The 19,842-nt window shown below is 51.9% G+C and overlaps 2 protein-coding genes and 1 long non-coding RNA gene across 3 annotated transcripts in view; 1 reads left to right on the top strand and 2 right to left on the bottom strand.

The window, feature by feature from the left end:
• Nucleotides 1-11: 11 nt before the first annotated feature.
• Nucleotides 12-1,951, bottom strand: LOC128087626 (uncharacterized). The gene is made up of 2 exons (XR_008209911.1): nucleotides 1,838-1,951; nucleotides 12-748 (listed from the first exon to the last, which is right to left on the bottom strand). It is a non-coding gene; the product is annotated as an uncharacterized LOC128087626 (long non-coding RNA).
• A 200-nt stretch (nucleotides 1,952-2,151) lies between these two features.
• Nucleotides 2,152-8,096, top strand: CXCR5 (C-X-C motif chemokine receptor 5). The gene is made up of 2 exons (XM_052697370.1): nucleotides 2,152-2,253; nucleotides 6,055-8,096. The coding sequence occupies exons 1-2, from the start codon at nucleotides 2,215-2,217 to the stop codon at nucleotides 7,129-7,131; spliced, it is 1,116 nt and encodes a 371-aa protein (XP_052553330.1). The 5' UTR covers nucleotides 2,152-2,214; the 3' UTR covers nucleotides 7,132-8,096.
• A 2,169-nt stretch (nucleotides 8,097-10,265) lies between these two features.
• Nucleotides 10,266-19,842, bottom strand: part of BCL9L (BCL9 like) — a 42,124-nt gene continuing 32,547 nt past the window's right edge. The window contains exons 5-8 of the mRNA XM_052697349.1: nucleotides 19,644-19,728; nucleotides 16,851-19,239; nucleotides 15,786-16,052; nucleotides 10,266-14,752 (exon numbers count right to left, since the gene is read on the bottom strand). Of these exons, the coding sequence (XP_052553309.1) occupies nucleotides 13,593-14,752; nucleotides 15,786-16,052; nucleotides 16,851-19,239; nucleotides 19,644-19,728 (3,901 nt within the window). The 3' untranslated portion in view covers nucleotides 10,266-13,592. The remainder of the gene's footprint in view (nucleotides 14,753-15,785; nucleotides 16,053-16,850; nucleotides 19,240-19,643; nucleotides 19,729-19,842) is intronic.

Raw genomic sequence — 19,842 nt, 5'->3', positions numbered from 1 at the left:
AGGAAATCCACTTTTCTCTCATGGTGTTTATTTTTCTCCTTGTTCCTCACATCCACCAGTTTTAGATCATTGTTTTATCTCTACCCTCAAAACCAACGTGTATGCAGCGTATGCTGCTGTTCTGCTTTCCAGAATAGATGAGAATGAATTCACTTTTTCTGGGGATGTTTTTCTTCGCAAAGTCTGGATGGGGCCGAGTGATTCCAAATGGAGTCCAACCTCCAACAATGCACTGAGGATAGAAGCAGAGAATCTTAATATTTTTTTTTTCAGTTATTCCATTTAATTTGAAAGCAATTATACATTTTCTGCCACAGACAGCACAATCATCTCTGTCTTGCCTAGAACCCTTCTCATGTAGTTATTTTGTATTCTCACCATAAACAAGCCTCATTATTAAGTTATTCACTCACTCTGCTGCAGACCCCTTGCCATGTCAGTCATCATTCCAGTGCAGAAGGCTCCCCAAATCCTTTCTCATCCTCACTCCCACATGATGTCCTACTTTTTAAGCTTCCCTTCTGTGCATGACGAGAGAAGCAGGAAACTGAAGATAGACTTTGTGCCTTCCTTTGCCAGGGGAACATCTCACCTATGCCATGCTGCTGGCTGGCTGCTGGGCACAGCAATCACTGCTGGAGAGGTCTCTGCTACATCTGTGCTGCCTGGGTGCTTTTCCTCAGCTCTCAGCAGAGCTAGGCATTGTGCTTTGCAGAGAGAGATGCAGGAAATAGGTTGGTGCACCAACCTTAAAAAAGCAAATGACAGCAGTAGTTAACAGATGGGTAAATCTGACTGGGTTTGCACAGCTTTATTCGTGATGGTAACAACAAATGAGATGACTGAAAACATCAGAGAGAAGATCCAGGAGTCAGAACAGATTTGGCTCAGAAAGTCAGTATAGTGTCAAACCGGTCAGTTGAAATGCTTGGTAGTTACAGAGTAGATCATCCTCAAGGAGGGCATTTTGTCATCTTTTTGTACAGCTCATTTCCTACTATCAGGAAACCTTATACAAGTTAACCTTTTTTGTTTGTCATAATGTACAATCACTTCTCCAGCTGGAGTATTTATCTGCAGCAGAATGTCAGAGTTCAGCCAGGAGCTGCTATGCACAGGCTCCAAAACAGTCCTCAAATTTTATTGTTGAATTTAATTATGGTTTTATTCAATTATGGGTCGCTTACCTGCTAGTATCCTGTAAAATGGCATTGTTTTTAATTTAACTGCATTTTATCTCTACTTATTTTTCGTCCACGTTTTCCTCTCTGTCACTTTTCCTACATTTAACAGCACAGCATCGCACGGATCCAGTGCTTCATCTGTGGTAGCAATCACACAGTGCAGTATGTACTTGCAAGGGAAATTGTTGCCTGTGACCTCAGAGTGCGTTCCCTGAAACCTGTTCATCCCCAGCCCACTTCTAAGGGCTGGACTCACAGCCTGGGAGATGCCTCCTGCTAAGAACCACGAAGAGACAAAATCCAATAGTGACTGCCAGAGTAATGTCACCTTCCTCACCGGTGTGACTCCTGCCAGGCTTCTTGCTCAAACAGAGGCTCCAGCACGCTTGTGCCTGCCTTCCTCGGATTAGAATCTTTCAGTTAACTTCTCAATTCGTTAGAAGCCTCTGCCCTTCCCCAGAACTGCAGTGCAGCCACTGAGGCAGCGCTTTCCATCAGCAAGGTCTGCACTGCAGTATGAGTGCAACAAGGGGTGAAGCGGCAGGAGGAGATGGAGAACGGCTGTAGGTCCCTGAGGCTGAGGCCAGGAAGACCCCAGCAGAGGATAAAGGTGATGCAGATGTAATTAATGGTGTCTGCAAAGTGTTACAAACCTCCAGAGGGCATCCAGACCTGGTGAGATTTCGGTGGGGCACAGAGCTTTCAGGTAGCCCTGGACTAGGACAGCAGCAGCCAAGAGCACTGGAGGTTTGCAGGATGGAATTATGGACCTCATGGATCTTCTCGTTACAGGCCAAAGGAATGTGGAGTTTTCAAGCTTCACTGTGAAAATCAAAACACTTAAGAAAAAGTGATAAAGCGAGAGGCCAATCTCTACAACATATAGGTCACCCTTCACTTGGAGCTCATTTGCCTTGCAAATACTGTATTGTTACTTGCTGGGTCCCTCCCTGCTCACTTAAATGACTAACTCCACCCCGAAAAAGAAGAACTTTTCTGACCTGCTGGAGGAGAGGCAGATCCTGACACCATGGGGCCTGTCAGCTACTCATCAGAGACCTACGACTTGGTGAGTTTGGCCTGGCTTGGCTTGTTGGAGAGAACAAGGGGGTAGAGCTGGCAGAGCTGCGGGTGGGCTGAAGGACCTGGTTGCAATGTCACCGTCTTCTCATGGCTTCTGTTAGGAGCAAGATGATCTGAGCAATTACTTACGTCCATGCATTTAGATTTTATATCCCTTAATTCTGGACTTGAAGGATGGAGGAACTTAAAAATGACACTGTTGTGTTTGTGGAGCGCTAATGCAATGCAACCCCTGACAGTCAGGGGGTGCAAAATGTTCCTGTGCTGAAACCCCCAAATCCCCAACTCCTGTGGGAATGGCCGGATCCTCCCCAGGACAGCCTGGCCGATGCCATCTTCTGCTCCGTGCTGCCTGTTGGTCCAAATGCTTCCCAGCTGGGCTCCCATAGGGAAACTCATCTCTGCTGTCAGCACAGCTGTTGGCATGGACACAGCGTAAGGATAAAGCCTGCCTTCTGTGAGCAGGCTGCCCGAGGCTTCACTGGGAGGGAAATACTTAACTTACGAGAAGGGAATTAGAAAACGAGGAAGATAAATTGCAGACACTTCTTCTGAGACTGATGACAGCATGTTCTGCCCCGTAGTTCTCGGCGCTAAGGTTGCAGGTCAAAGACAGCAGCTGTACCTTTTAGAGGGCATTGTGCTGCCTCAGGGGAAGTCCACAGCAGTGCTATCATTAGCCAGATTCTATAACGTTGCAACTCAGAATCTCTATTTTCATATCGTGGCTCTTTGAGGCAGACCTCAGTTTTTGTTTATTTTCTGTCTCGGAGAGAAATGCCAGATTTAATTTTTACCTATTTTTCTGTCTCTTTCATATACAACGGGGAAAAAAGAGAAGAACTAAGTGGGAAGGGGCCTCCCCTATCCTTTTTATTTGTTCTAATTTATCCAGCATAAAAAATCCATGGCAAACAGGGTTTGTTCCTCCCTGTGACCATAGGTCACACAGAGCAGTGCCACGTGTGTTTTGGGGGTGCCACACATTGCCACATGCAGTGATTGCATCCACAGCGTGTCCAGAGAGATCTGCAAAGGCCTCAGTGCTGTTCTAACAAAGCAATCACACAAACCTGCACTAACAGGAGAGGACCAGCTGACCAACAGGACAAATGCAGGCTGAAAACAATTGGAATGTTTGCACTGAGTGGGCATTTATCTCAGTATTGCCCAGCAAGTGCAGCTGGAGCCCTGACCAAGCTTTGCAAAGTTATGACCCCAATTCTCCATAGCAAGAAAACTTTGCCTGCTTAACCTTCCCTAGCTGCAGGCTACACAGAGAAAAACCCTGCAGAAGGACAACTGAGATCTCCGTGTGGTCTTCCCTGGTACTGAAGGCCAATTCTTATCACAGAGCCAACGTGGCTCAAGAGACAAACAGGCATCAGCATGGCATGATGCTCTTATGTATGTGTTTCTCTCCTTCAGCCCCTAGAGAGCTGAGGAACAGGATTGCTGTCAATAGCTTGCAGAACTGCACACCAATGCGGGCAATTTCTGTTACAAGGCTTTGGGAATGCGAGATGCTTCTCCTGGCCCTGGATGGGCTAGAAGGGAATGAGTCACTTGGAAAATCCCTAATAGCACACAGACTGCTGCTGCTCTTCTACAGGCAAATGTTTTGACTGCTGGCAGTTGTGCAAAACTGAGAAAAGCAGCTGACGTGCAGAGGAGGCCTGCGTGACTCTGCAGTGTGGGATAGAGGGGATCCCTGAACGTGACAGGATCGTGCCTCCCATTGCACAAATGCACGCATGCATTGTACTGCTTAGTTTCAGGAAAAGGCCCCACTTCACTTTTGTGTTTCCCCAGCAGAGCACACACACAAATTGCTCTGCCTGTTACTACCTTTGTGAAGGTGGCCACGTGTGGACTATTTCCAGGTCAGGTGGCCACATGCTTCCAGTCTTAAGGGAGCAATCACAGCACAAGGTTTGGCTTGTTGCATTCGGTGCATCTCCTGCAGCTCTGGTCATCTGCCCTTCCAATCTGAGCCTGGATGCACACGTTTCATCCTTTCATGTTCATCTTCAACTCATCTCTGCTTGCTCCCACCCACACTCATTGCTCGGAGATGCACATGAGAGGATGCCTCAGATACAGTTCTGCTCACACTTCCTCTGCCCGCAGCGAGTGGCTTACAGTAAGAGCCCTACCTGCCATCTTATCTGCAATCAGATGGTGGCTGATAATGGCCTCTGCATCTCCAGCTCTGACTGTAGGGTGACGCTGGAAACCATTCTGCAGCCAAAACCTTTTAACAACACACGCATCTCTCACCTGCAGCTCCAGCATTCTGGCCAGCACACCCATCCACCCATCGTTTCATTTTTCCCTTTGAAACTGGAGTTGTTCAACCTCTCTCCAGTTAAGCTATACCTAGTCTAACTTGTTCCCCTTGGGATTCTCCAGCATAATCACTCCAAGTCCTGAGCAGCCCAGTTTGGTCATTGTGTCAAATTGCTCAGTGAGGTGGCAGATGCCCCGTGCCAGCAGACAGCCAAGGCTGGACGGGGCTGTGAGCACTGCTGGAGCTCTGGGTGTCCCTGTGCACTGCAGGGAGCGGCACCAGGCGGCCTTTGAGAGTCTCTTCCAACTCAAACCATCCTATGATTTGACATTTTCCCCAAGGAATTGCTTACCCTGCTACCTTTCACTACCTGAAGATCACCCAAGCCTTTTGCACACATTCAGTAATGCTCTGTAGACTTCGCCTTCTCCAACACCCCCAGGCTCCCCTTGAAGTCACACATGTGGTTTCAGCAGTGCAGCAGTTTGAGATGAGCACTGCCACATCAGCTCCTTACCTGAGAAGGTTGCTTGCAGAGGCATCCAGCACATCACACGGGGAAGGCTTTTAACTGAGAATAAACGCAATCACCCTTTCTAACGAGGTACAGTGCAGGACTTGAGGTTACTTGCAGTCACTTGACTTAGCACATGCAGGGAGAGGAGGAAAGGGCAAAAAATTCCCCCAAATTAGCTCTAAAGCTGTCTAAAGCAGGGCTGGTATTTTTAGATGGGAACTTTGGCTGCCGAGTGAAGGCGCAGCAGGTGCAAACAGCCACAGCTGGCAGTGAAAGGTATGAAAGCAGCAAGCAAAGACTTCCTCTGTGGTTGATGCCGAAGTCTCAGGGCTGGTCTCCAGAGAGGCTGTGGGTGGGGGAGTGCAAAACAACTATTGTGAAGCTCTTCCCGTTTTGTCAGTGATGGCTGAGCTTGCCACAAGCCTCCCGTGCTGAGTGTACATCTGAGCCCTTTGCTTTTGTTAGCAGCAAGTTTCTGCCAAGTGCCTGAGGACAGAGCATGCCCACCATCTGCAGCAGCTCTGCCACGCTTTCCTTACCGGCTGTCAGCCCAAGGTCTGAGTGGTGTTTTCAGATTCCGTTTCTGGCTTTGACTGCAATTAATTCAGAACCACGGAGTTCACCAGCAAGCAGACAGATTTCCCTTCCCAGAATCATGCTCGTAGCTGTGGCATCCCAGTTCCTCTGATGCATTCACTCCTCCAGTCGTTTTGTACCTGTCAGCAGGCAGGACAGGCTGTGCTACAGATAGGTGGGAAAAAAGTCAGAGAAGAGTTCTGTGTGTTGTAAAAAATCAAACGCCTCCAGCAAATAGCTCAGCAAAAAACAGAATTGAAAGTGGTTCTGCTGGAAGCCAGAGTATCCCCAAGTGTGCTAGCTGGCAATTAGGGAGTGTGCAGCCCCTCACAGGGGGAGATTTCGGTGATGGGGTTCTTGTGTTCAGAAACTGCCCTCCTGTAACCAGACTCTCTGTTCTGCAGAGCCAGGTGGAGCTGAGCGGTTACTACGAGGCTGAGAACAGCACTCCTTCTTTGGAAGGCTACTTTTGCTTCAATCCGGCCTCATCTGTGGTTGGCAACCAGAGAGACCCCTTCAGGAAGGTCTTCATACCGCTCGCCTATCTGCTTATGTTCGTGTTGGGAACTGTGGGCAATGCCCTGGTCCTTGTCATTTTAGAGAGGTTCAAACGCTCTCGAACAACCACGGAAAACTTCCTCTTCCACCTCACCCTGGCCAACCTGGCACTGCTGCTCACCTTCCCCTTCAGCGTGGTTGAAAGCCTGGCTGGGTGGGTATTTGGGACTTTCCTCTGCAAGATCCTCAGTGCGGTCCACAAGATCAATTTCTACTGCAGTAGCATGCTGCTGGGCTGCATTGCGGTGGACCGCTACTTGGCCATCGTGTACGCAATCCACACCTACCGCAAGCGCAGAGCTCGCTCCATCCACCTCACCTGCACGGCCATCTGGCTCTCCTCCCTGCTCCTGACCTTACCCGATCTCATCTTCATGGAAGTCTGGACAGATGAGAGCAACCGCAGCATTTGCTATTTTCCGGAGGCTGGGATTCATGGCAACAACGTGTGGCTGGCAACTCGCTTCCTGTACCACAGCGTGGGTTTCTTCATGCCCCTGCTGGTCATGTGTTACTGCTACATGGCCATCGTCCGCACTCTGTGTCATTCCCAGCGCCTGCAAAGGCAGAAAGCTGTCCGTGTAGCCATCCTGGTCACCGGTGTGTTCCTGCTCTGCTGGAGCCCGTACCACATCGTCATCTTTCTGAACACCCTTACCAAGCTAGAAGCCTTCACCAAGAACTGCCTGCTGGAGGATCAGCTGGACACCGCCATCATGGTGACGGAGGCCATCGGCTTCACGCACTGCTGCCTCAACCCCATCATTTATGCCTTTATAGGAGTCAAGTTCCGTAATGACTTCTTCCGTATCCTGCACGAGCTGGGCTGCATGAGCCAGGAGACCCTACAAGAGATCCTAGAGGTGACAAGGAAGGGCTGCGGAATCGAGTCTGACAACACCACCTCCATCTCCACTTTCTAACTCAGAAAGGTTGCTGCAGGACCGAAATGGCCTGCCCAGTCGCGTACGTGCTGTGTCCCAGTCCTAACTTTTACAAGTGTCCCCACCACTCTCTTCATTCCTTGGGAAAACGAGGTCTGATAGCCACCTAACACCCAAATCCCACTGCATCGCTTCTGTGGTTCCTTCTGGTTACATATGTACCAAAATCTGTCTGGCAGCTGTTGGCAAATGCCGACTGTCCGATTGTCACTCTGGCAGGGATGGAGGAACGAAAGCTGGTTGAGCCTGTTGTTGCCACATCTCCATCACCAAACTGACTGCAGGAGTCCTGTGCACAGAGCCAGATGCAAGACTGAGTCACGGGGCAGGGGGGGGAGGGCAGGAAAAACGCACAGCCAAGTGGAAGTGGAGCTGCATCAGTGAGTGAGGGCTGAGGAGAGGACAAAGCAGGTTCCCATCTCACCTGCTCACGTCACTGAAGACATGCCCAAAGGAAGCAGTGGGGGACAATTGCTATGGTAGCTAGAGCAAGAGATGCGGGTAAGACCATCAGGGTACCCAGAGCTCATCCCAGTGACAAAGGCCACACAATCTGTGGATGGAATATTGCTCCTCCTGCTGCATGACGTCCTGCCATCCAGTCACAGCACAGCTCACCCCAGGAGGCCTTGGACTCGAGTTTGACTGCTGCAAATTCCTCTCCTGACATCAGCCACATCCTTCCCTGTTCACTTGATTTGTTCACAGCGACAGCGAGCGACTTGCTGAAGCAAATGCCTGAGTATGCAAAAGCTGTCTTTTAAAGATGACTGTCTGAACAGATGGTTCAGTCTTGTGACTGAGCACGGAGAAAATGAACCACACATCTTTGTGAGGCTGAAGGTGTAACCTTTTTTTTTTTCCCCTTTTTCCTTTTGCAGCTCCTTGTACATTGCTTTGTGCATTCTGCCCCACAGTATGGCAAAACATAGGAGACGACCTAATTTGTATCAGTTCTGTTTGTTTTCAGTGGGCTGAGAGGCAGTGCTGCATTTTGCTTAGAACCGTGCTTTGAGATATCCTTGCTCCACCTGCACACACAGGGCCTTTGGGCATGGGGTGCATCCAATATCCAGGTTCACATAGAAAATCCCTGCACCATGGGCATCCAGCAACATCAGCAACTGATCCAAAACAAGAGTGGCAGCTTTGTACCATCATTAATGATGGCACTGCAAGCTGGCACGCAGGGCAGCCCCAACAGACTTGTGCAGCTTGCTGCTTCCTACTAAGTCTTGTCAGAGAAACGTATCAGCAGGTACACAGGGTTGCTTCCTTACATTTTTCTCATTAGCCAAGCATTGCTTTGGCCTCCACTTAATGACAGTCACACACACACTGTCATACGAGAATGACCCCAACCACTGCAACACATTACAATCTGCTGTTCTGCTCACCTCACTGCTTATGCTTAGTTGGCACAATATCAGTGTTGCCACTGCAGGAGGCATTTTTGTGTCTAAATCACCATATCCTCACCATATCTTGTCACCCTGCAGACAGCAGGCATCACAGAGTGGGTCAGGTCAGACTATCCCAGCTGAGGCAGAGGTCTGAATGAGCTGCTTACAGATTCTGTCCTGACAAGGAAACTCCTGAAATGTAAGGCATTCACAGAATGAACAATCCCCCAGGGCCCGGCCCAGCCCTGCAGAGCATCTCCTACAGCAGCACGCTGCTTCCTATTCCCCGTGATGCCCAGGGGACGTCACTGGGGAGTTTTAGCAGAGCACCCTGCCCCACACAGCGGCCGTGGGGCCGTGACAGGCAGCAGAGCGTGCACAAAGCCAGTGAATGCATGAATGAACGCGTGCCTGGGAGTGCTGCAGAGCTGGGGCTCCCCACCCGCCCTCGTGCAGCTCGCTGTGACTCACGCAGGGTTTCATTTTCCTTATCAAGAAGAGGACCTGCATCCTCACAATGATGCCCCTGTGCTCGCAGCTGGGCCCCACGCCGTCACCCACCGCTGCCCAGGAGGGGTGGCTGGGAGCAGGTGTGCTCAAACAGCGCTGGACGGGATCCGCAGCAGCAGGGAACAGAGGAAAATGAGGCTGTTTCTCACTGACAGCAGTTGAAGAAGAGCTGCTTCAAGCCACAGAGGCGAGAGCAGCCATGTCTGACACACAGCCCCACATCGTGGTGGCAGCTCTGCCCCACACCGCCCCGTGGGCTGAGACCAGGCCGTGGGGCTTTGGCAGCACAGACGTTTGTGTGCAGCCACGTTCAGAGATGAGGCACAGAAAGAAGAGAAATATTGCATTGAAAATCTCTGACCAACACTGTGAGACCGCTGCCCCAAACCACAGTGGTGCCTTAGCTTCACAACAAGGTCACATAGCCCGCTAGTCTGATGGCTTTGTTGCCCTTTTTACCATTTTAATAAAAACATTAAAGATTAAAATAAGTTTTGTTACTTACATACATTGACTACATCCTATATTCTGAGGGCTGCTCTGAAAGTAATGCCTCCTGTTTTATGATGTCAGCCCACCACAGCAGAGCTGGATGCTGGTGGTGCAGCAGTAGAGGTGGAACCTTCCCACCAAGATCCATTGCATGTTGCTGCCGAGTGACAGAAGGCAGCAGAGGGGCAGTCTGACACAATGATGTCTGACATGGAAGTGAGGATGAAGCAAAGGTGTGGAATTGAATTCCTCCATGCGGAAAAAACGGCACCCAGTGACGCTTGGTGCATGTTTCTGGAGACCAAGCAGAATGCATAGCTCATAGAAGGGACTGTGTTGAAAAAATAGCACGTTGTAGCTGAGAATTTGCTCTATCAAGCAGTGTTACTGTATCAACTGCAGTTTACATGGAAATATATAGGAGGCATTACTTTCAGAGTGACTTATGGACATGCAGCCCAGGGAAGCCAAAAGGTTGAACACCCACTGGTGGTACAGCAGAGGATGGGACAGAACAGCACAGCCCCGACTGAGGCAGCAAAATCCTCCTTAGGACAAGGAACCACAGGAGCTGCGCGGTCGGGCCATGCAGACTATGGGAAGCACCTCCTGCTGACTGCTGAGAGCACAACTTCCCAGCAAGGAAGCTCCAGCTGCGGTGAACAACCCTGCAGGACATCACACAGACCACGGACGAGAGGCAAGAGGTCAGGTTTTGAAATTTGTCTTTTTAATAAAAAGGCACCTATAAAACAGGTCAATACATTACAGGCAGCACAGATACCCAAAAACAAGCCTAAAAATTGTTTCAAATAAAAACCAATAAGATGTCTTCACATATTGTATTTATATATTTATATTTATATATATATTTATATAATGGTACAAAATGACTGGGGAAGTTTCTCCATGGGATGATAGAGAACAGGTCAGTCACCATTACCTCAATGTGAAAGCTAATTCCAGGTGCTTGATTATTGGACTGAAAAATGCTGTTTCCCAATGATTACTTTTTGGAGCTGAAAAAACATTGCAACGTCATGGTTAAAACATGGGCAAACCTTTTGCTGTGATTAGGTGGAGTCAGTACACAGAACTCAAGCTGAGATGCTGAGCAATAAACTACGAGACATGAGAACAGACACAGCTCACAGCAGCGGGCAACCAGCTGAAGGCAATCTGCCCCGGCCTGACAGGGTCAGTGCTGCTCTCGGGCACGGCTGGGAGCAACGTCCAGGCAGAGGTGCTCCACAGCACCTCCTCTCCCCACAGTTCACCCATCACAGCAGTCAGGGTAGGGCTGGCTGGCTGTAGGGCAGCACGATTTTGCAGAAGAGCCCTGACTGCTGCTCTGCAAGTCCGCAGCTCTGAAAGAATGCCAGGATTTCCCTTTTGTATACAGGCCTGCTGAGTTGAAAGGCTTTACTTCTTAGTTATCACTGGAGGACAGGTCTCCCTCCTGCTGTCAGGCTGCCCAGGGTTTGCAGGGAACGTACCGGCGGGCAGAGATCTCAATGGGGCCAACAGAACAGACCAACAAAAACTTTCCTTGTACAGAACAGAGTATGGCTTAAAATTAACTGAGGCTAGCTGGTGGGTGATGAGCAGGGCAGGGGGCTGGCAGTGGTGTTTGGATGTCTACAAGCAAATACTGGCAGCCAACATCCCGAGGTGCAGCCAAGAGAAGCCACAGCCATTCAGGCCACTCAAGTTGAGAAAAAGCTGCATACATTCAAGCTACATCCTCCCACGTGAAACGCTGAAATGCACACTCTGAAAGGATGGAGAACTCAAACAGCTACAACATCAGGTCCAAAGCATGCTGACTTAGGTTAAGTTAGCCCTATTCCTCTCTGCTCTAAATGCCAAGGCAGGGGTGAGCACTTTGTTCCTTTAAAATGATGCTCAGTCAGATTGCAAATAGCACAGAGCACGAGAGCAGAGTGAAGTCCTTTCTGAAATCCAGAGCTGCACTTCCCCCCTCGTACTGCTCTCTACAAAATATCCCATTGGCTCAAGGTATTCCTCATTAGATTAAATTATGTGGCTACATCTCGTTACAGATCTGATCCACACACATCGACACAGCCACAGGTTGACATTTCAGCACCCAACGGCTTTTTCTAGCAGCTTGCAAGATGACACAAAGTTCTGCCATTCCCTCCCTACTTGACAATCTCCCTTTTCTTCTGTGGTATCTAACAGGGAAAAGTGAGCGCTGCTACAAGAGAGGTAGTAAGCAAAGCCTGGCTTTGCAGAGATAATCCTCCAACTGGTGTTCATGTGGCAATCAAATGCCCTGAGTTCACAGTGGGATACCCATGGGGTACACCATGCTGGAATGGGGTCCTACAGAGATCCAGAGACCCTACGAGTGCAGAAGGGCACGTGCTTAATCCTACAGCCCCGTCAGAGAACAAACACAGGAAAGAACACCAGTGCTGCGTGCAGGAAGACCTTACAAAATGGAGGATGGGAAGGGTGAAGCACATCCAGAAAAGCCTGAGTTGTTCAAACAGCTTCCACCAGAGCCTGGGAATAAGAACCTCAGCCTCTTCTGTCAGAAACTTAGGGCAGCCTGTGGACGGCTCGTGGCACGCAGCTGGCATCGCACAACACAGCTCTGATTCAGAAGTGCAGCATTGCACACAGGGACAGCACCCTGCAGGCGCCCTGGGCAGGCTGAGCTGCTGGGGGGCAGCCCTGCCCATGGCTTTGAGCTCCCCTCCAACCTGAGCCGTTCTGTGATCTTCAACAGCAGTGCCTCCCAGTGCAGTAGGACAGGGCTGCTGCAGAGAGCTCAGGGCAAGGAGGAGCAGGAGACCCCTGTGAAAGCCTGGAGGAGGGCAGTGTGAGGAAGGAAGACCTGGGAGACCAACTGACAGCAGAGGGAGAGGGGATGTGGCATGGTCATGGAGGGTGATGGGTGGCAAAGGACTGGTGTAAAAAGGCTGCAAAAGAGCAGGGTTCCCAGCTAGCCCCTCCTGGAAGCACAAGAATGAAAGTTCCAGCTCAGCTCAGAGTCTCTCCATCCCTACACACCGCCCTGCATGAAGGGAAGGGGAAGGCCCAGAGACAACACAGCTGACGGAGACCTTCAGGCCCAGCATGTGATTACCAACAGAGCCTGGATCATTGCTGCCTGTGTCAGCTGGCTGGCATCCTCCCTTTCACAGCCAAAGCAGCAGTGACAGCTGCATCCTAAGGAGCTGCAGCCAAGTGAGCACTGTTCCAGTGGCCGGGGCCACAGCTCTGACCTGCCCAACGGTCCTCAGCCACCAGCTGTGTTCTTGTGCCCAGCTCAGCCTCCACAGGGGCCTGAGATCTGCATGGAGCTGAACACCCTGCACGAGCAAACCACTGCAACACCAAGAGTCGCTCTACGATGGGATCTCCCAACGCCCTGCACACCCTGGAGGATCCTCCTGGCCCACCAAGGAAAGCTTTCAATCCTTGTACACTGTTGCCTTTAGCATTTTTTTTCTTTTTTTTTTTTCTTTTTTTTTCTTAAACATGTTTTGAGGCTTCTATTAAAACACAGAAATACAGAACAATTAAAAACCAGCACAAGTTTTGCCTTTCTCAGCGACCTATTTACAGCTAGTTCCCAAAACCCTCTTACACAGTTTGGTTGCTTAAAAGGAAAAAAAGGGAGAGAGAAGGAAACAAAATGACAAAACAAACAAACAAAGAACTAAACAAAAACGAGGAAAGAAAAACATTTGAAGGAGGAAAATAATAAACTGCCACAGGGTCTGGAAGTCCCCGGTCACCACACAGGGTTCAAAATTAACAGCCCCACTCCCAGTCCCTCCACCCTTTCCTTCCCCCCCAAAAAAGAAAGGAAAAAAGAACAACAAAAAAAAACAAAACAAAACCAAACCCAATTCACATCAAGTTTACTGCACATCTGGTTTTCTGTATAGAGGCAAATCCGATATGAAAAGCATCCCACTTGGTGTCCTCCTCTGGCGTCGGCCCCCAACCCGCCCCCAACGAAAGGTTTAAAAACATCTGTACAATCAGGCCCATGCTTTAGAAAGGCAGGTTAGCCATGTTCCCCGGCCCGGGGATGTAACTCATTTGGCTGTCCAGGGAGACGCTCCTCTGCCTCATCTGGTGCGTGACCATTAGGTTCTGCTGCGGTGGGGGTCCCATGAGAGAGCCCTGAGGTGACATGATGTGTCCTGTCTGGGCATACATCTCCCCCGACACAGACATGCTCCTCTGCTTGGCCTGCATCAGCATGAAATTCTGCTGGGCCATCAGGCTCTGCTGCGGAGACATCATGCCCTGATGCATGCTGTTGCCCATCATGCCTTGCTGGGGCGGTATGCCTGTCCTGCCCAGCATGGGCACTTGTCCAGGATGGCACATGGGCATGCCGAGTCCCCTCTGCACGCCCTGCTGCCCCGGAAGGCTGGGGGCATTCATACCTGGCCTCACGGGGGGCTGATCAGCCATCATGTTCTGCAGGTTCATGAGGTGGAGGTTGGAAGGCTGCGATTTGGGTGCTTGGCTGTCACTCTTGGGGAAATACTGCAAGGTGCTGCTTGGCTTCTCCGACGGGATGATCCTGGAGAGGTCAAACTCGGGGATGCCTGTGGGCGTGGGCCGGATGACCTCACTGAGCTCAGGATCGTTCAGTACCGATGCCACCCCGGGGAGCACGGCTGGGTAGGGCTCGCCGATCCGAGGAGGGATGTTCTTGCCCATCATGTGCTGCTGAGGAGGCATCTGGCCGGGCTGCTGGGTAGGAAGGTCCTCGGGTGGCAGTGACATTCCGGGTGGGAAATGCTGCTGCATGCCAGGGCCACCTGCCCCACCAGGAGCCATGGGCATGCTTCCTGCAGGAGACTGCATGGCGTTGTGGGGCTGCTGCATGCGGGGGAACACGAGCTGGTTGGAAGGAATCATCTGTGAACTGTTGGGCACGGGGCCGCACTGCTGGTTCAGCGAGTCCTGGGGCCCTGGGGGCAGCATCATGGGGTTCTGGGGGGGCACCCCCGGCCCCGGCGCACTCGGGTGCATAGGAATGTTGGAGCCTAGCGGGTTTGGGGAGGACATCATAGAAGTAGGGGGTGGTTCGTGGGAAAGAGGCTGCTGACCAGGCAGGTTGATTCCCATGGGACTCTGGGAGGATCCAGGCCCCACGGAGTTTAAGTGCAGCTGATTCGTTTGATTCCCTGTCACACCTAAGGAGAGGAAAGAAGAGAGAAGGGTTAATTCTGCCCACAGACCTCCACCCTGTGGAGCCCGCTGGGACCCACTGCTCAGAAAGCCCTGAGCTCCAAGGAAGGGGACGCAAGAAGGACTTGCAAAGCATCAACATCCAACAGAAGAGCTCCGAAATTCAGCTCCCCAATCCAACAAACAGCACAGAACGATTCCAGTTTTGCTCACTGCAACTCTGCACAGAGGAGTGACCCTTTAGCACAGCTCCTCCTGTGATCACACACTGCTGAGTGGCAAGGAGGAACAAGAAGTGCCAGCATCCCAACACAAGTGCTATCCAGGAGGGACAAACAGGCTCATCAGTACAGCAGAGCAAACTGTTCACAAGAAGGCTCTGTTTGGAAGGCAGTACGTGCATTTGCATGTTCGTGGCCAAACCAAATGACTCCTTAGCAATCAAAGAGTCAACAAGTTGATTTTTCACTTTGAAAACCACCGAAAATATTTATCGAATAGCTGCAAACCCCAGCATCAAGTGGTACAGCCTGCTGGAATTCCCCTTCCCCTTCATACCGAGCACAGAAGGCAATCATTTGCCTTGCTGTCCCCATCAGTGCCACCAGCTAGCGAAGCGTATCTGGCTGTCGCTTACTGAAATCACAACTCTGCTGAGATACAGCCCTGCTTGTGCAGGCACCTGGGCTCCACTGAAAGCCACCAGGCTCCCAAGCTCTGCTCTGAGCATCCCTCTCCCACTGCAGGTTCCAAGCAGCGGCCTTCTGCCTCATCCTGGGCCTGAGATCTCTCTATCTGCAGTGAAAACCCAGGGTCAACACATCCACACTGGGTCAAAGATGTTTTGAAAGCTTCCAGAGCTCGTGGGAGAAGTGTGCCAGACTGGGTGATGTCCATCCAGACAGCACAGATAAGCCAAAAGCTGATGGACACAGTGTGGAGAGGTGAGCCAACAAACAAGGGCAAATTTCAGCTGTTTGAGAAGGAAGCTGATGAGGGAACACACCAACACAGCAGCCCAGCCCTACAGGCACATACCTGCCATACTTCCAGGTGGAAGCATAGGCCTGTCTGGCAGCAGCTCGTCGTCAGAGGTGGCAATGGTTTTGATGGCATTGTGGTAGAGTGGTGTGGAGCTGGGCATGGCATACTTGGACATCTGAGACATCATCAGAGAAAGGGGGTTCTGGGAGGGGGATGGATCTGGAGAGGAAGTAAAAGGCATGTTGGGGTTCATGGTGCTAGAGGCTGGTTGGTTGCTGGCTGGTGCAGAAGAACTACTCCTGGGCCCAGAAGGGAGAGAACCTGCAAGCAAGAGAGAGCACAGCTTAGCACTGCACACACTTAGCAGCTTTTCCTGTCAGACAGCAGCCCTGTTCCCTCCTTACTGCCAAACAGCTGGCAAGTCCTCAGGACTCTGAGGACGCTCACACTCCAGCACTGTGATGGACTTCCACTTCAAACTGCCCATGACTTTCCAACTCAAGACACATCTTCTTCTACCTGTATCACAGAGCACGAGCTAAACTATAGGCTGCACCATTTGCCTTTCAGATTATTCAACAAAGCTCTTATTGGGACCCCTAGGGAAAAAAAAGTACTCCTCAAAAATTAGGCACGAGTGTCTCCCCACTCCTGGGAGACCATGCAGACATGGGGGAAAAATGGCCTAGCAAAGGGGTGGCAGAATGCAAACACAGACCACAACAAATATAACTCTTGCATTGTTCCAGTACATCACTTCCATGGCATCCACCCCAAGTCCTGCAGGTAGCACTTATCCAGGCTTGTGCCTGACATCTCTGCTGACTGTCAGGGAAGAAACTGCTCTGCTGTGCCCGAAGGCAGGGGCTGCAAACGCGCTCTGGGCTACCTGCAACAAGCAGCCCTGTGAGCAGAGCAGGAAGGAGAGCAAGACCTGCTTCACAGGATACAGAAAGAATGAGACTACAGCCAGTCCAGGCAGGTTGGATTTGGGAGATGTGTGACCAGCGCTGATCCTACAGAGCTCTGGTCACAGGGTGCTTGTTGCAGGGTTCTGGATGCTCACACACTCACCAAAACACACACGCAGGCACACTAGCACACAAGATACTGACATACCCTGATCCAGTCCTGCCATGGACGTGGAGGAGTTCATGCTGAGTGTCTGCTTGCTCTGGTTGACTCCTGGGCTGGGCATTGTGGGTTTGGGAGATGGCACCCAACCCGGGGAAGGAACAGCCATAGAAGGGGACTTGAGGCGGCTTGGTGAGCCAGTCGGAGAGCGGACATTAAGTGAGGAGCTCATCACCTGGGGAGACTTCAGGGGCCCAGACTGGTTAGAAGGCGGCATGCTGACCATCTGCGATGGCGTCTGCGGGGACTTGAGGTTGGCAGAGGGCGAAGTGACCAGTGGGGAGTGCACCTGGCTGAGGGTGGGGGACTTGAGGTGACCCATGCTGGGGGAGTTCATCTGGCTGATGTTGATGGTGAGGTCGGAGGGTCGGCGGCCCAAGCCACGGGAAGGTGCTGGGTGCATATTGGCCAGGTTTCCCCCTTGTGCAGGAGCGGGATTGGAGGCTGGGGGCAGGGGGATGTGGCTGAGTCTGGTGGTACCACTGATGCTTCCGACAGGCATGGCGCCCTGCTCAGGGCTGAACATGTCTGAGGCATTGCCCATCTCCTGAGGCATGTTGGGGTAAGGTCCTTGCCCGCTTGAGAAACCTTGTTGTCCTTGGCTGGGGAACTGGGAGGGAATCATCATTTTCTGCGGTCCCCCCAGCATTGCACTGCCATTGCCGTTCTGAGCCCTTGCCCTGGCCAGCTCCTCAGGGCTCATACCCTGATGGGCCATCATGTCAGGGCCCCTCATCTTCTGTGACATCATCATCTGCTGCTGGGGGGTCATCTGCACATTGAGGTTCATGTTCATGTTCATGTTGACATTCATGTTCATGTTGAGGTTGCCAGGGCCCATGGGTGCGTCCATGTCCCGAAGGCCTGACTGGCTCATAGGGGGACTCAGTATCCCACGAGTTCCTGCAAAATCCATTCCCATTGGGTTGCTGCTGAGGTTGTCCCCTGCTATCTGCCCAGCAAACATGGATGGATCCATCTGTCTGTGAGCCTGTATCATCCTCTCCATTTCCATACCCTGGCTCATGGAGTTGCTGGACATCCCCATGGGCCTCTGCATTGCCACCGGGCGTTTCTCCATCAGCTGGTGCCGCAGAATCTCCTCCCTGGCACGTGGATTCATGAACCTTTCAGGGTCCCCCTGCCCTGATGGGTAGGGCAGGGAGCCCTGTGGGAAGTTCCCGGGACCTCCCATTGGAGGCAGATCATCACTCCACCCCATGCCAGGCCTGACCGGCCTCTGCATGGCATTCATGGGACCAAGAGCATCCAAGGGCATGTTCTGCATCCCTCCAAAGCCAGAGACTCTCTGTATTTGATTTCCGGGGAATCGTGGCCCTGGGAAGGGTGGCCCTCCTCTTAGCTGCATAGGGTCCTGCACGTCCATGGGTCCCCGCAGCTGGCTGCCCATGCCTGGTGGCCACTGCTCCCCAGGCTTACTGTGGTAGGGTGGGGGAGGGCCACGCATCATCATGCTGCCCATAGATTGTGGAATCATGATTTCCTGCATGGGTCGGCCGTGGATGCTGATCTGCTCCTCTTTCCGGCGCTTCTCCTCATAATACTCTTCCTGCAACTTCCTCCAGGCCACTTGCTCCGGCGTCAGGCTGTCCTGGTTCAGCCGCTGCATCATCATGTTCATCTGCTGCCCCATGTCAGTGCCGGGGTGGTGGGGCACCTCGTGTTCTAGGCTGGGGCCACCGAGGCTCTGGGTCTGGGAAATCATGGACTGCAGAGGCTCTTCGTACTTCTTCATGCCGGCAGAGGGTGCGGGGGGCTGGGCAGGGGCAGCCTGTGGCTGAGGGGCAGTCCCACCCTCACCAGTGCTTTGGCTGGACTTCATGAACGGCTCGGCCTCCCCGCTGCGCAGCAGCAGACGCTCAATGTCCCGCAGGGTCTGCAGAGAGCGCTCTCGGTGCTCCAGCTGCTCCTTCGAGAGCCCTTCCGAGTTCATAGAGTTCCTGGAGCCCAGACCTGCCTGCCCATTCCCCTGCATCCCTGAGCCAGGGCCCTCCCCAAGGAGATTGGAGCTGGACGTGGCAGAGTCCACTTGCCCAGGCTGCATGGTGGTGGTAGATGCAGTGGGTGTATTGGGGTGGTTACTTCCAGGCTGGTTGCTGCCACTGTTGTTTCCTAGAGAGTTGGGAGTCAGTTCTCTTCGGACATCTTCACTCGTGCCCTCCTGGGGCAGGCTGTTGGGTGCAGGTAGGGCTGTCTGACTGATGGCCTGAGGTGGAGGAGGCGGCTGCGGTGCAGGAGGCTGCGGCTGTGGCTGACTTGCTTGAGGTGCTGGTGGCTGAGACTGGGGAGTGTTGGCAGAAGGAGGGTTAATCGGAACCTGCTCAGCAACTCCCAGCACTTTAGGAGCTGGTGCCTGATAGAGAAAAGGGAAGACAAGGTAAGAATGAAAATGCTCTAGCTATTCTTCCCATACTCTATAGGAAAACAATCTGAAACACGCCACATGGCAGCTCTGCCTTCATTCCTCATGGGGAAGAAGCAGGCCCCATCACATGGCCTGGAAATACACAGTCATGTATTCTGCCCACGTATCTGCGGGGCCACATATTGTGCTCTAGCCCCAAATCTTCACACTTTACAGTAACCAAGACTCATTCTGAAGTGGCTTCAAAGAAAAGCACTTCCCACACTGCTGAAAGGGAATTCTGATTCCCTGTTCCTCCGCAGCTAAGCCAGGAGCTGGGGGAAATAGCCATGTCAGAACGGAATGGTCAGCAGCGCTTGCCAACAGGAGCATTTGGTCCATGGCCAGTATACCTGGTCTAGCTTTGCCCGTGGGACGTTTTGCTGATGATAGGCCAGAATGGAGTCAGCTCGGCCCTGCAAGACAGCTTCCGCAGCTCTGGGGAGAGAGAATCAACCACTCAAGATCAGACATTGTGCCCCATCCCGGGCCCCAGGCACCACCTCCTCTCTTCAGTCCTATGGGAACAGGGAATTCTTAGGAGGTCAATAG

The sequence above is a fragment of the Tympanuchus pallidicinctus genome, unplaced genomic scaffold (assembly GCF_026119805.1).
Source record: "Tympanuchus pallidicinctus isolate F22 unplaced genomic scaffold, pur_lepc_1.0 scaffold30, whole genome shotgun sequence".
In the NCBI taxonomy this organism is placed as follows: domain Eukaryota; kingdom Metazoa; phylum Chordata; class Aves; order Galliformes; family Phasianidae; genus Tympanuchus; species Tympanuchus pallidicinctus.
This window is presented reverse-complemented; position numbering and strand designations above follow the sequence as displayed.

Excerpts from the sequence above, each read along its gene's own strand:
- CXCR5 (XM_052697370.1), top strand. The coding sequence starts at position 2,215 with ATGGGGCCTGTCAGCTACTCATCAGAGACCTACGACTTG. Across the intron at positions 2,254-6,054 it reads CATCAGAGACCTACGACTTG|AGCCAGGTGGAGCTGAGCGG; the intron begins GTGAGTTTGGCC and ends TCTGTTCTGCAG.